We start from the raw sequence: 14,233 nt of genomic DNA, 5'->3' as shown, positions 1-14,233 counted from the left end.
CAACTCAATAGGTTAGTTAACTCCAACTCACTCAATTCTCACCACATCATCGAAATTTTGTCTCAAGAAATTATTTCAGCCCTTGATTAATTGTACAGTACCCTGTACAATTAATCAAGTTCAACTTTCAAATGAGGCCGAGTCAATTAGATGCCAATGCAGACTATAAAAATGTTTGGAGGAGTTCTTGTAAATTCTATTTCGACAATCATAAAACGTTCATAACTTTTTGAAGACACATTATGGTCTGCTGAGACCCTCAATTCTGAGCTTATTGCGACAGACATTTCTCACCAAACAAAAACTTTGTCGGTCGTTTTAGTTGGAGCTTTCATGGCTATATCACTTCGTGCCATATAGTTGAGTATCTGCACAATGTCTTTAAATTTTTCAGATTCAATGAAACATAGCCGGAAAGCTGCAACGCTGTCTGTTGTTTTGTCAAATATATCATTTATGGAATGCTTAACGTTACTTGGATAAAAATTAGTTGTAATGCATAAAATATGAAAATGGCTGGTGTTGGGTTATGGACTTTCGCAAGCGGAATAAAAAGCGTTTTTAACTAAGTAAAAGAATTAATTTCTCATAAAAATGAGAGAATAACAAAATGATATTTTACAGTAGAATTTAGAGATTTACAGGAGAGATCTGATTATTAGATCAAGATGGTGATTTGAATTTGGGGATGGAAAAGGACTCAAAAATCAGCTGTATATATACCCATTATCAGTGTGAAAAAGTCAAGATACAAAACTAATCTTAGCACCGTGATTTATAGTGGGGGTCGCAAGGGTTACCCAATATGGTTTGCTTCTGCAAATCAGTCGCAAAGGGAACCATAAATGGAATGCATTTGCACTTTTCTAAGAATTCATTCACACTTCCGGAGATATCATCATCATTTAATACGTGCTGGGAAGATTTTACATCAGTTAATCTAACTCTAATAATAGTTATCTAGATTCACCAATTTGAACCGAATATTGATTCTCAGCACCATTTCTTGAAGATTCATTTATATAATTTCTTTTATCAAAATCAAATTGCTTGTTTTTCTAATCTGGTAAGTCAAACTTTCTTTCTAATTCTCACTAAGTTTAAGACTATAGTTTGATCGAAATTCTAACACCCCCACTCAGACTTGAGCTGATTGCGTAGAGTCTGTTCCCATCAAAACTGCTCTGAATGTTTCCACTTTCGAAACGGGTAAGGACTTTGTGAAGATGTCCGCTGCCATTTTGTCTGTAGGAACGTAATGAATTGAAATAGTCCCATCCTCCGTTTTGTCCCGGATGAAGTGAAACTTTGTTTCGATGTGCTTGCTCCTTTTGTGCATGACTGGGTTTTGGCAGAGTCTGATACAACTTTGGTTGTCTTCTCCAATTGCTATTGGACGTTTCTGTTGGATGCCAAAATCCTCTAGAAGTTGTTTCAGGTAGAGTGCTTCCTGAACTGCTGCTGCCATGCCCTGATATTCTGCTTCTGATGAAGAAAAAGCAACTGTGGCCTGCTTCTTGACACCCCAGCTGAGTGCTGCGCCACGTCCGTTGAGCTTGAAGTAATAGCCCGTTGTTGATTTTCTGTCGTTCACGTCTCCAGACCAGTCTGCATCACTTTCCCCCACTAAATCATAACTAGCCTCTTTTGTGTAAGTAAGTTTTAAACCTTTTGAACCTTGAAGATATCGCAGAAGTCGTTTTCCGCACATCCAGTGTTGATTGGTAGGTGCATTCATGTGTCTGGACAGAATGTTGACTGTGAACATGATGTCTGGCCTCGTCTGTTTGGCCAGATACAGAAGTGATCCAACCAAGCTTCTGTAGATCCTCTGGTCCACTTCTTCGTCTCCGTTCTGTGCTGTCTGAAGTTTCAAATTCAAATCAGCTGGAGTTCTAGAGGGTTTGCATTGATCCATTTGAAACCGCTCAAGCATTGTTTCTATGTAGCGTTCTTGGTCGACTGTGACTTTGCCCTCTTCTCGTCTGATTCTTAGACCAAGAAACCAGTGTAGTCTCCCTCTGTCTTCCATGTGAAAGGTTGCTTCTAGTGCCTTCTTGACATCAGAGACCACTGTCATACTTCTTGATGCTACTATGATGTCGTCAACCCAGACCAAGATGAAGGTGTGATCCTCTGCTTCTGATCCTGCGAACAAGCAGTGATCGTTCCTGCTTCTGGTGAAACCCTGTCTCAGTAGGAAGTTTGCCAGCTCTTTGTACCAGTTGTTAGCAGCCTGTTTCAAACCATAAATTGATTTATTTAGTCGACATACTAACTTCTCCCCATCTGATCCGCGTTTTACAAACTCCTGTGGCTGTTCCAGATACACTTCTTCCTCGATTGGTGAGTGCAGGAAAGCAGTCTTGACATCAAATTGGTGCATCACATGGCCCTGCTTCGCTGATAGTTGAAGTAGAATCCTGAATGTCTCTGGTTTGCAGGTAGGCGCAAAAGTCTCAAAGTAGTCCAGTCCTTCCACTTGTTTGAAGCCTTTCGCCACATAGCGCGCTTTGTATTTGTCCACTTGACCACTGGGTCCCAATTTCACTTTGTAAACCCATTTGCCCGGTATGACGTCCCTGTCTGTGGGTGGTCTCACTAGGTTCCAAGTCTCGTTGTCTTGGAGTGCCTTGACCTCGTCCTTCATTGCCCGGTGCCACTGGTCCCAATCGTCACCTTGCTTGGCTTCGTAGACTGTTTTGGGTTCCACATAGTCGCCCTCAGTCACAGCAAGATGGGTCCTGACTTCTCCAAAAAATTGCGGAACATTCCTTGCTCGTGTCCCTCGTCTGGGCTCCGCTCTGTCCGCGTGTTCCAGTGCATCTTCATTGAAGCCAACTGTCTCTAACTGTGAGAAGTCTTCTGTGTCACTGTCTTCCAGTGAATCTGAGTCTATGTGACTCCCTCTTGTTGCAGTAGATTCTTCATCTAGTGCTGTTTCTCCAACATCCGAGGCCTCTTGTCTCAGTGTTGTTTCTTGAGTATTCACGCTCCCTGCGTCATGCCACTCCTCCTTTATTGCAGTAGATGTGTCCTGTCGTGCTCTGTTGTCATCGTCTTGATGACCATCATCTGGGTGCCAGATTCCCAGTTCCGACCCATCATCTAGTAGGTCCGCCGTTTCTTCGTTGTCAGGGATTGAGCCCACTTCAGACTCCTTGATGATCACATCTCGAACTGCCATCACCTTGCGTGTGTTGGGTATGTACACCAGTTATCCGTTTTCTCCTTCAGTGTAACCCACAAACTTTCCTTCCAGTGCCTTGGGTTCAAGTTTGCTGACTTCTCTGTCCCTCTTCCTCATGAAGACTGTGCAACCAAAAATAGATAACTTACTAATTGGAAGCTTAGGTTTTATACCTCTCATCAGCTCTGCTGGGCATTTTTCTTCTCCTCGTCTCACAACCAAATTTCTGATCCTTGCTGCGTGAAGAATTGCTGCTCCCCACATCATCTTTGGAAGTCCTGAGTCAATGAGCAAACATCTTGCCATCTCCAGCAGTGTCCTGTTGCACCTCTCAGCTAACCCATTCTGTTGTGGCGTCTCTGGTATGGTCTTCTCCTGTAGAATGCCTGCATCTAAGCAGTACGTCTCGAACTGCTCTGAAAGAAACTCCTTCGCATTGTCTTGCCTCAGCTTCTTGGGCGTCCCCACACTGAGAACAAATTTCTTCAGGCTGGCCAGTGCTTCACTCTTTGCCTTAAGCAAGTCCACAAACACAAACTTCGTGTACTGGTCTGCAAACACAATGCAGAACCGGAACCCTGACAGTGACTCTACTCTGAAAGGTCCCATCACGTCTGTGAACACCCTCTCCAGCTTCTCTTCTGCTTGGGTCTCTGCCACTCTTGGTACTGGAGTCTTTGTGATCTTGGCCAATGCACACACATTGCATACATCATCGAGTTCCCCCACTGTCTCTGGTGCATTCCTGACCACATCTGCTTGATTCAAATGACCCAATCGTCTGTGCCACTTCCTTGCACTGTCAAGTTTCACGCTGTTGGAACTCATCTTGAATTCTAGAACGCTGCAGGGTAAGTAAAACAAATTATTTTCTTGTGTTAGTTTTACCCGAGTTCCCTTCTGGAGCTTCATGCAGCTGTTTCCTCTCTCGAAAGTGAAGCTATGTCCCCACTCCGTGCATCTTGAGACTGATAGGAGGTTTGAAGAATAGTCCGGCACACACAGAACATTTTTGAGTTCGCATTGGAATTCCCCTTTGTTTGAGGGTATGCTGATCCTCACACAGCCTCTGCCCACCACTCTGGAAGCCTCTCCGTTGGGATTTCTGACCACTGATTGAATGGGCACAAAGTCCAGAAACGCATCGATGTTCGTCACTATGTGATCTGTACAACCACTGTCCACTAGCATGCCTGCTGTCTTCCACTGGGTAAGAGCTGCCCAGCATTCCCCGTCTGGTGTAGCCAATGTTAGACCCATTGCCACTGACTCATGTTTGCCTCCATCTCTTTGTCTCTTGCATGCCCTGTCTAGGTGACCCTTCTCACCACACTTGCTGCATTGTGCTGTCTCCTTCTTCCTGCAGTCCTTGGCAAAGTGTCCAGGGATCCCACACACAAAGCAGTTTCCTTTCTTGGGTCCCTTCTTGAAGTCACGCTTCACTGCCAGTGCCACTGAACCACTTTGTCCCTTGTGTCTCTGCACCGTGCTCTCATGAAAGTTCTGCAGCCTTTTCCTCAACTCTGTGAAGTTCGTTGCCGGGTTGAAGCTTTCCTGTATTACAAAACTTTCATACCTCATTGGCAGACCATTGAGGACCAAGGCGTTGAAGAGGGTCTCTGAGACTGCTTCCCCTGCTTCTTGTAGCCTTGTGAGCAACTCCTGTCCTCTGATGAAGAAGCTGTCCAAATCCTCAGAATCCTCGAGCTGCAGTCGAGCAAGCTGTGCCACTAAAGTCACCACTGTCGGCGTCTCCACACTCTGAAATCTCTCTTGCAAAAGCTTCCAAGCCTTTGCTCCATCTCCAATGCCATCATCTCCCACACAGTCATGTCTCATCAGCATGAGGGTTGTTGCATCTAGAGTCAGTGCCAGATGGCACCACACATTGTTCCGTTTCTCCTTGATGTCTGCAACTTCCTTCTCATATGCATCCTTCAGCACCTTGTGGTTCTTCTTTTCATCATTGGTTGCCCCATTGGCCAGTGGCGCAGGCTCATTGGGTTGCTCCTCTGTCCCCAGTAGTGATTTGTAGAGTCCCTTCGTCTGCATCATCGCCACAAATCTTGTGCTCCAGATTGGAAAGTCCTGTGCCTTTCCTGTGTAGGTCAGCAGCTTCACTGTCTGTTGATCCATTGAAGTTTGAGCAGGCAAAACAGTTGTGAAAAGAAAAGGTACTAAGCAGAAAAGGACTATGACTGTCAACAACAAATTAGTTTTGTTTTGGAAATTAATTTTATGACTTAGAAAATTGCTGGGCCCATAACCTGTTGGGTTATGGACTTTCGCAAGCGGAATAAAAAGCGTTTTTAACTAAGTAAAAGAATTAATTTCTCATAAAAATGAGAGAATGACAAAATGATATTTTACAGTAGAATTTAGAGATTTACAGGAGAGATCTGATTATTAGATCAAGATGGTGATTTGAATTTGGGGATGGAAAAGGACTCAAAAATCAGCTGTATATATACCCATTATCAGTGTGAAAAAGTCAAGATACAAAACTAATCTTAGCACCGTGATTTATAGTGGGGGTCGCAAGGGTTACCCAATATGGTTTGCTTCTGCAAATCAGTCGCAAAGGGAACCATAAATGGAATGCATTTGCACTTTTCTAAGAATTCATTCACACTTCCGGAGATATCATCATCATTTAATACGTGCTGGGAAGATTTTACATCAGTTAATCTAACTCTAATAATAGTTATCTAGATTCACCAATTTGAACCGAATATTGATTCTCAGCACCATTTCTTGAAGATTCATTTATATAATTTCTTTGATCAAAATCAAATTGCTTGTCTTTCTAATCTGGTAAGTCAAACTTTCTTTCTAATTCTCACTAAGTTTAAGACTATAGTTTGATCGAAATTCTAACATGTCAAACAGAAATATTTTAATCAATTAAAGAACTCGATCAAAAGACAGAAACACAGCAGAAGTGTAATCAATCAAGGAGTTCGAACTATTCTTGTTTTTTTTTTTCATTCAAATAATTAATGGTATAATGACCCATAAAAAACAATCAATAATATAATCTCTAACTAAATTGTATTGCTTTTCCTTGCAGAGACGAGGCACAAAATATTTGTAATTTCCACAGGGAACTGGTGAACTGATGGCTGTGATTTTGATTGGCAGTGTGACAGGTTATGATAACTGAACGCTCGAATTATTTCCTGATAACAAAATTCTACCCAAATTGAGTCAAAGCAAATCGAAAGTCCATTGAGGAAGTACATTTTTATTATTAATGATTTAATTTTTCCTCAAGCACGCAATTTTTTTCTTGCTTCTAAAAGAATTCGGAGTTCTTGGTTTCTGAAAATCATGTTTTCGTGAAATCATAGAGACAGAATAAACCGCATGCATCAGGTTTCTGCACTGAAAAAGTTTAGTTTTTAACTAAGCTCTGGCAGTTAATATGAATAACCTTAACATTAGGGGAGAATGACCAGGGTTAAGTTCATTTTCTCCTGCAACTAAAAGGAAAATCAACTGTTTGCAAAAAGTATATAAAGACGAATTTCAGAACTTAGAAAAAGAAAATGAATTCCTCCATTATTTAGTTTTTTTTTCTCTCAGCACAGACTGGCTTGGGACGATTGGCAGAGGAAAAAAAGAATGGCTATACAATTGAAACAGTGTTAGAGTCAAGCAAAATTTCCTTGTTTTTCAGAATTTCCCTAAGTAATGTTGCTTCACGCAAACCTCGTGTCCATTGAGTTGATATAGCAGCTGCTCGAACTGTTCTGTGCCGTCTTCGCCCTCAGTGGGATTCGAACCGCCTCCCTGTGAGGCCACTGACTGTTTCTTCTGCTGTTTGGCCACTTCTGCCGGGTCATCATCCTCGTGACCCTCCACATAACTCAGGAACTGGCCAAACCCGTCTGTGAATTCTTCAAAGCTGAAATAGAGAAACATTTACTGCATCAGATAAGACTGTAAAGATAGGCGAGACAATGAAGAATACAAAGGCGCTCATTTTCCGCATTTTCTTTTGTTTGCGACTGTTCACTGAATAATATGCACAAGAATAATGGAAACTTCCCAGGTTGAAGTCCAGACCCAAATTGAGCTATGATCAGAATATCCAGACTGAAATGACCTCTGATCAGACTTTCCAGAGCAAAATGACCTCTGATCAGACCTAAATCAGACCATGACCCAGACCATTTTGCGCTCGGACCGCTGTCCAGACCCTGAAATTTCGGTCTGGGAACACACGGGTGTGCGTTCGAGTGGGTCTGATCATAGCTCGATTTGTGTCTGGACCTAAACCTGGGAACTGTTATGTAACGATGAACTAATTATATCCTTGAATCCTAGAAGTACCCACTAAAGATATCTAAAACTCTAGCGATGTTCTCATTTGGATCTTTTGATCTCTGCATGAAAGCAAAATTTAAATTCGTTTTGAATGCAACAATCTAACTTCCCGGACTACACTTAATTATTTTTTCAGCGCTGAATCATAATATCTTTTATTCTGAATTTTGAACTGCCCAGTACTCTGATCATGTCAAAATTTACCATGATCATGGAAAATATTCAGAACAACATTAGATTCTCTGAATTTCGGCTATGCTGCATGAAAAATTTAGACTTTAATTGGGTTTCACAAGAGCAAATTTTCAAACTGAAAAAGAAAGAGCTCAGAAGAATAATCAGAATGCAAAATTTCCGAATTTACTATGCAACCAGGACAAGTAACAAAAAAGAATACCAAAAATAAATGAAAATAACAATTGTTTATTGATTCGAGTTTTTTCTGTTCTTCTAGGATCAGTGACAGTGAAAAGATTGGGTACCGAAAACACGACAGAAGATCAAAAAACGGGAATGGTTCGGGGTCAGACTTATGATCAGCTGACAAATTGGATTACAAAGACAAAACCCCAATAACACATTACTCGCACTTTGAACTGCCGCAGAGTTCCAAATTGCAATTCTGGCACTGAAAAAGAGATCGAAATCAAGTTGGTTCCTCTAGTTTAATTTTTTATAATTGAGAATGATTTTTGTTCTCATCGCTCTAATAGTGACCAAATCCTTCACAGAAGTTTCTGCTTCATCAAACGACGCAAAGAGAGATGCAAACGATAAACAACAGATCAATTCAGAGCACTACAAACGAGACGAACTCGTCAATAAATATGTCAATTCAGCAGATAAAGAGCAACTACATCACGACCAATTGAAAAGAGAAAGGGAAATGGACAGGAATAAAGTAAACAGAAGACAGAGACATGATGAAATTGCTCAAATCCAGAACTACCGACTTAACAGAAATCGAACGGGCGATATGCTTTTGTAAACTTTAATTAACAAAGTTGGTAATCAGAAATTGATACAAAAATTGTATTGATGCTCAAACTTAAACAACCTTGAGATCAAACCAATAGTTGGTTTTAATTTCAAAACAAGTAATTCTGGAGCAAAATGAAAACCGAGAAAGTAGAATTTGGCGAGAAAGAGCTGAATTTGAAGACACCATACTCAAAAAAACTTAAAGAGACAATTGTTTGTGAAATAAGCAATTTAAAGAGTTTTGGGCATTCTTGTCTTTTTGCCCACTTTGGACTTCAACAGCAGAGATGTATAACTCTGAGCTGCCCAATTTTTTTCGGTTCACGTAAGTGAGGGAGGAAGTATATTCAGTGAGGGAGGAACTCTACTCAAATGGGTTTTTTTTGTTCAGTCGATTTTCGCCGATCAAAATTTTTATCGTAAAGAATTGTGAGTGGTATCATTAGAAAGCGTGTCAAGAGTAGAATAACAAATTAACAAAAACTTTTTAAATTTTTTCCGAGGAGTTACTGAGGTAAAGAGTTTTGTGAACACTAGGCTAACTTCCGTTGTTTTGTTTGCATTTCACGTAATTCCTGGTGAAGTTTTGATCACTTTTGCTTAAAAATATGATAAAATTGTTAACGAAAATCGCAAAATCTCATTGGTTCTATGTTTGAAAATAAATAAGATTTTCTGATTTGTTTGAACCAACTCTTTTGGCTGAAACTTTGGCTAAGTTTTTAAAATTTCAGCATTTTCAGTTTTGATGAAAAATGGCACCAAATGCGCTCCTCTAGCACAATTTATACAAATTGACCGGTGGTGCAGAAACAAAACTAATGAAAAAATCTTTGTTCTCTCGTACGGAGGCTACTTTTACGTCAAGTTCCTAAGAATGTGTTCTGGAGCTAACAAATTAACGGCTTTTTGCCAATTAAAACCGATATTTATCAAAAATGCATAATTTATTTTTGATATATTTAGCTTGTTCTTTGCCAAAATACTAAGACCAATTTCGGTGACGTCGTTTTTGCAATGAAAGGTATTCAAAATTTTATTTTGCCTTTAGTTAGAGAAAGTTTGTTTCAGATTAAGGCTTAACTGAGTCTAATGATTCAAAGGCCTCATGTGCTGTCTAGGGAGCTAATAAACAATTTATCAGTTGCTTTCAGTTGATACCTAATGGTTCTTTCGGCATTCTAGTTCAATAATTTTCCAAGATCCGTGATTTGCTTTTTATTGAATTTTTTGCTCATATTAGCTCATTTGGTTACATTTGGAATAATTGTTTGTTTTAATGGACGAGCAGAAAGTCACGACTAGCTATGTTCTACTTGCGGAAGTTTACAAACAAACTTTTTTTGGCTGCAACAGGGCTACGTACTTTTCGCCTTCGTTGTTCTCTTTAGATCAGACAGAATTCCAAATGTTTTTAAATCAACTCTTAAAAATTTCACAAAATTTCAAAAAATTTATACGGGCCAATGAAGACCAAAAAACATTCACTGTAAATTCAGCGAAGAGAACAATTGTATTGTTGGCTCCAACAATGTGCAAAAAAGAGTTAGAAAGTTTCGGTTTTGGGTGCATTCATTATTATTTTGTAGCCTTTGAAATTTGTCTTATTTATGGCATGGCTAATTGGCTTTCTAGGACGGAAAAAATTAATCTACAACTTTTGGTTTAACCTAAGATCATGTTTGTTATGACTGATGGTTTTAAAAAATTTGTTTTCAAGAAAGTAATGTCCATTTAATATTTGCCACTCGGTAGCTTATTTCTATCATCTTGTAGCTTGGTTTAGCATCAGCTTTCAAAGGATATGAATGTAGTGTTCATCATTGTGTTATAATTTAGATATTCGCGTTTTCGGTCTAACATGGCGAGTTTTCTTTACTTTTTTTTTATTACAAAAGTTTTTCAAGTTTTTATGTTTTTTGTGCTGTCTTGTGCAATGATCACATTGATGACTAAAATATTTTCAATTCAGTGGCTGCAAAACAGTTTTAATGATTTTTCAATATAATTTTTAGAGAATACATTGTAATTTTAAGGATTTCGACACCGTTATAATTGACTATTTGGTTTTTGCCAGCTTTTTTTTCTTTTTTGTCCCATTATACAGTGAATAATCACAGTTCTTACCGGCCTCCTGTGGAGGCAAAAATTTGGCCATATTTTGATTTCAGTTGATATCTAATTGTTTTTATGACTTTGAACATGATTTCAAAAAAGTTAAACGTTTTCTTTTTAACTTTGCACGTTTTCTTTCTATTCTCAGTAATAACAGGTCCCGTATTATTTTTGATGGATTTAAGTTCAAATGGTTCAGTTTAGATTTATTTTGACTTGGTTATCAAATTTGATTTTCCCTTCAAAAAAATGATAGATAATGGTCTTGGTCTGCTTATCAGCATCGGCTTTTAATAATCTAGTAGTACATCCTTTAATCTGCTTTGCGGTTGAAGTTTAAAGCTTTTTCAAATGCATACACCAGTTTTTTTAGACCAGTTTTCGAAATTTCAGAAGTTCTTTTTCTCTTCCTCATTTGGTAGACAATTATGTCAGGAATGTGGTTGAACGGGGTTGGAGCCTTATGTACGATCAATTATTAATGAGCTTCATTGTTTGTTTTATTTTCGAGGGAATTTTTTTTTCGCTAACGAAAAATAACATGAATTTATAATGATTTTTCTCTAAGACGGCAATGGGTGAAATTGGTTTGAAAGGTCTGAATTTCTTCAGTGTGCAACTCTTGCCGGGCTTCGAAAAATGGGCTTCGAAAATAAAAACCACAAGAAATAAAAGTTAAGAGCGTTTATAAATTTTCGAAACTGACACAAGAACGGAGAATTTTTATTCTGACACTTTGTAACTGTTTAGCTTCTTTGTCACTGAAAGAAAATTACTTGATGAACAATTTATTTTGGAAACCTCCTCGAATTTGTTAATTTTGATCTATGTCCGCCTGCTTTTTTAATTTTCACTTTTCTTCTGTCCAAGAGCTCGACTTCTCACTTGTTTTTACTTTCCAGAATTACTTTTAGAAGTAGCTTATTCAGTTTTTTGGTTGCTATTTCAGAAGCTGTACTGCTTTGTTTTTTTTGTGTTTACGCAACAGTTTGTTGAATTAAAAATTTCAAAACGGGTCAGATAGTTAAAATTGAAAAATTGAGATTGGAGAAAGATGTCGGACAGAAAATTTCTGAGATTTAAATTGGTTAGTTGTTTCTCGGAGCAGGCATGCGATTGAGTTTGTTTGAACTTAATTTGCCGGGCGAAATCCACTTTCCTATTTTGTGATTATCTTTGAAGAGCGAACTTAAAATATATAAGTGAATGAAAATGTGATATGCAAAACAGAAGAACAAGTGATTGGCCAACTTTTTAATGAACGCGAAGTTAACGTCCTACTATCAAGTAAAATAAAATGTGAAAGATGGATAGGAGTTAGAGCGTAAAGTTAACTATAAAAGCAATTATAAATATAACATCAATTATGAACTCAACGACACTTACATATACGACGTGTCCGTCAGTTTCTTATTGACATTCAAAATTTTGAAATTTTTAAAAAACTTTTACATAAAATTAGTATTTATTCCCCGGTTAAAAATGTGTCAACAATTTATGTATTAGCTTTAAATAACTAGCCATAGTTAGTAGTTTAAATGTTCAAAACAGTTTAATAAGAGTCCATGGCAATTCATCATTGAATGTAATGCGTCCTCGGGTTAGGAGGCGACACCAATGTTGTAGGATACATTCGTTTTGTCAGGCTGTATCCTGGAATTTTTGGGGCTGCATCCTGGAATGTCTGTACCATTATAGTTTGTGTCTGGATATTCTCTGTATTTACCGCGCAGTGTCTTCTTTTTGGCTGGGGATTCAATTAAAGAAAATCCAACGAAATTTTGAACTTACCGTTCTAATTTAGACTGCAGCGTCCTTTTCTGCTGGATGTGTGCATTTCGAATATTATCAGGATTTTCGCCGCACAGTTGTGCGCGAAACTTGCTCTAGAGAAGGGACTGTAGATAATCAAAAAGTGCAGGTGGTTCAGGCGGGGCTGCACTTTCTAGTTGTGCGGTTGGTTTGGTTCTTAGGCCAGGGAGCGCGCATCTAGCGTGCAAGGCTGGAGCGGTTTAAAACTAAGCCGCTGCCCGGCTACCGTTTAACTTTTATATCACCTTTCCGTTTGCAAGTGAAATCTTTTTTATGGCTTTGTATTTTCTTGTAATGTGTTTTCTCCGATATCCTTGGGCTTCTTTGCTTCGGATATACTTTAACTGGTGTTTTCTGTTCTTCGTGTGTCCCAAAACTTTGCTATGTTGCAGTTTCTCACTATGATATCAACTTTGCCTGGTTCCTGTAGTTAAGATAATCTAAAACTTAAAAAAACAATGCAGGGCTGGTGCATTTCATAGAGACCTTCTAAGTTCCAGTTGTACATATGTTTCTTTTCCTTTCACTCGTAATTTGTGTTGCTCGAAACATTCCCGTTTCCACTTCAATGTTCTAGCCATCGGGAAGAATTTCGTCTGGCGCAACTGTGTTTTTCAATTAAAGAATGATTTAATATGGAACAAATTTGACGATTTGGGTTTAGTATTTATGCTGATATATGTGAGCGTAGTTAAAGTTTTTTGCCAGAAACGGCTCCGAAGGGCGAAGTATTTGTTGTCATTAGTTTACATATCAGCAGTTGATATATGACAGACTTTAAAACGAGTTTCGTGTTGAAAGGTTTTGTAGCTTCCTTTTCTTTTTTTAAACATGCAAGACTACATTTAATGGTTTGAATGAAAAATTCAACTAGACCTATTGCACGAGGGTCATTTACAGCAGCTTCACTATTCTTACGGTTACAAAAAATTTTGTTTGCCACTGGGCTCATCATGATTAAAGGATATATATGTGAAAAAAATTTTATTACCTTTGTTTTTATTTTTTTCAAAAATCACAGCAGTTGAGTATTTTGAAAAAATATCAATTGTATTTAACTAATAGATGCCGCTGCCTTTTTGATCCAATATTCGTCATCAAAAATCTAAACGTAGAGGTTGTTTTGGTTCATTACTTTTCACATGAGACGTTCCTGGTTGATGGCGTGTATATCGTCAATTAGGGGCTCTCACTGGAATTTCGCTATTGCAATTTTTCAATCGAAAACCCGTATTGCACATGCAGATACCACGAGAATGGAAAAAAAATTCTTACTTTTTCCATTCTCGTGATATTTTCACGTGGAATAAGGCTTTATTGCCTTCCACTGCTCGCTTTTGTTAAGTACACAATCTCGTATTGCCTTAAGTACCGCATCTTTGTGGTTAATGAAGAGATTAGAACCTTATACTAAAAACTCTTTCGACCATACTACCAAAGTGTGGTCGCCGGACTATCTCTTAATATGTTGTTTTGCAATAAAGACGATGAGTCGCGGTGTTAATGTGATGTTGGTTGACTTCGGCGACAACGTCTCAATTATGATGGTGCTTTTTAAAATTTCTAGATTCTTTTTCAGACCATGTTGTTGATGAAAGCTTAATATTGAGGTTATTGCATTTTCAGACCTTGGAGGACTGCTACCAATTTTCAACACTATTTTGAGCCAAAAGCACTGAGTTTACTTTTGCGTTTCGTTTTCGACAAATATGTAGAGAATTGTGGTTAACTGGTGCGAATTTACCCAGCGAAAGTGGTACTAATTACATAATAGTGCGTAGTCCTAGATCTAGAATCAAATATGAG

The 14,233-nt window shown here is 38.5% G+C and overlaps 2 protein-coding genes across 4 annotated transcripts in view; one reads left to right on the top strand and one right to left on the bottom strand.

Annotated features, from left to right (window-relative positions):
- The window catches only part of LOC142337685 (retinoic acid receptor gamma-like), a 497,928-nt gene that overhangs the window by 130,929 nt on the left and 352,766 nt on the right, over window positions 1-14,233 (top strand). The window lies entirely within an intron of this gene.
- Window positions 1-14,233, bottom strand: part of LOC142337684 (EF-hand calcium-binding domain-containing protein 4B-like) — a 182,880-nt gene that overhangs the window by 158,429 nt on the left and 10,218 nt on the right. For all 3 annotated transcript variants that reach the window (XM_075387120.1, XM_075387122.1, XM_075387123.1), the window contains exon 2: window positions 6,902-7,097. In XM_075387120.1, the coding sequence (XP_075243235.1) occupies window positions 6,902-7,097 (196 nt within the window). The remainder of the gene's footprint in view (window positions 1-6,901; window positions 7,098-14,233) is intronic.

This window comes from Convolutriloba macropyga, chromosome 4, assembly GCF_964194025.1.
Source record: "Convolutriloba macropyga chromosome 4, txConMacr16.3, whole genome shotgun sequence".
In the NCBI taxonomy this organism is placed as follows: Eukaryota; Metazoa; Xenacoelomorpha; order Acoela; family Convolutidae; genus Convolutriloba; species Convolutriloba macropyga.
This window is presented reverse-complemented; position numbering and strand designations above follow the sequence as displayed.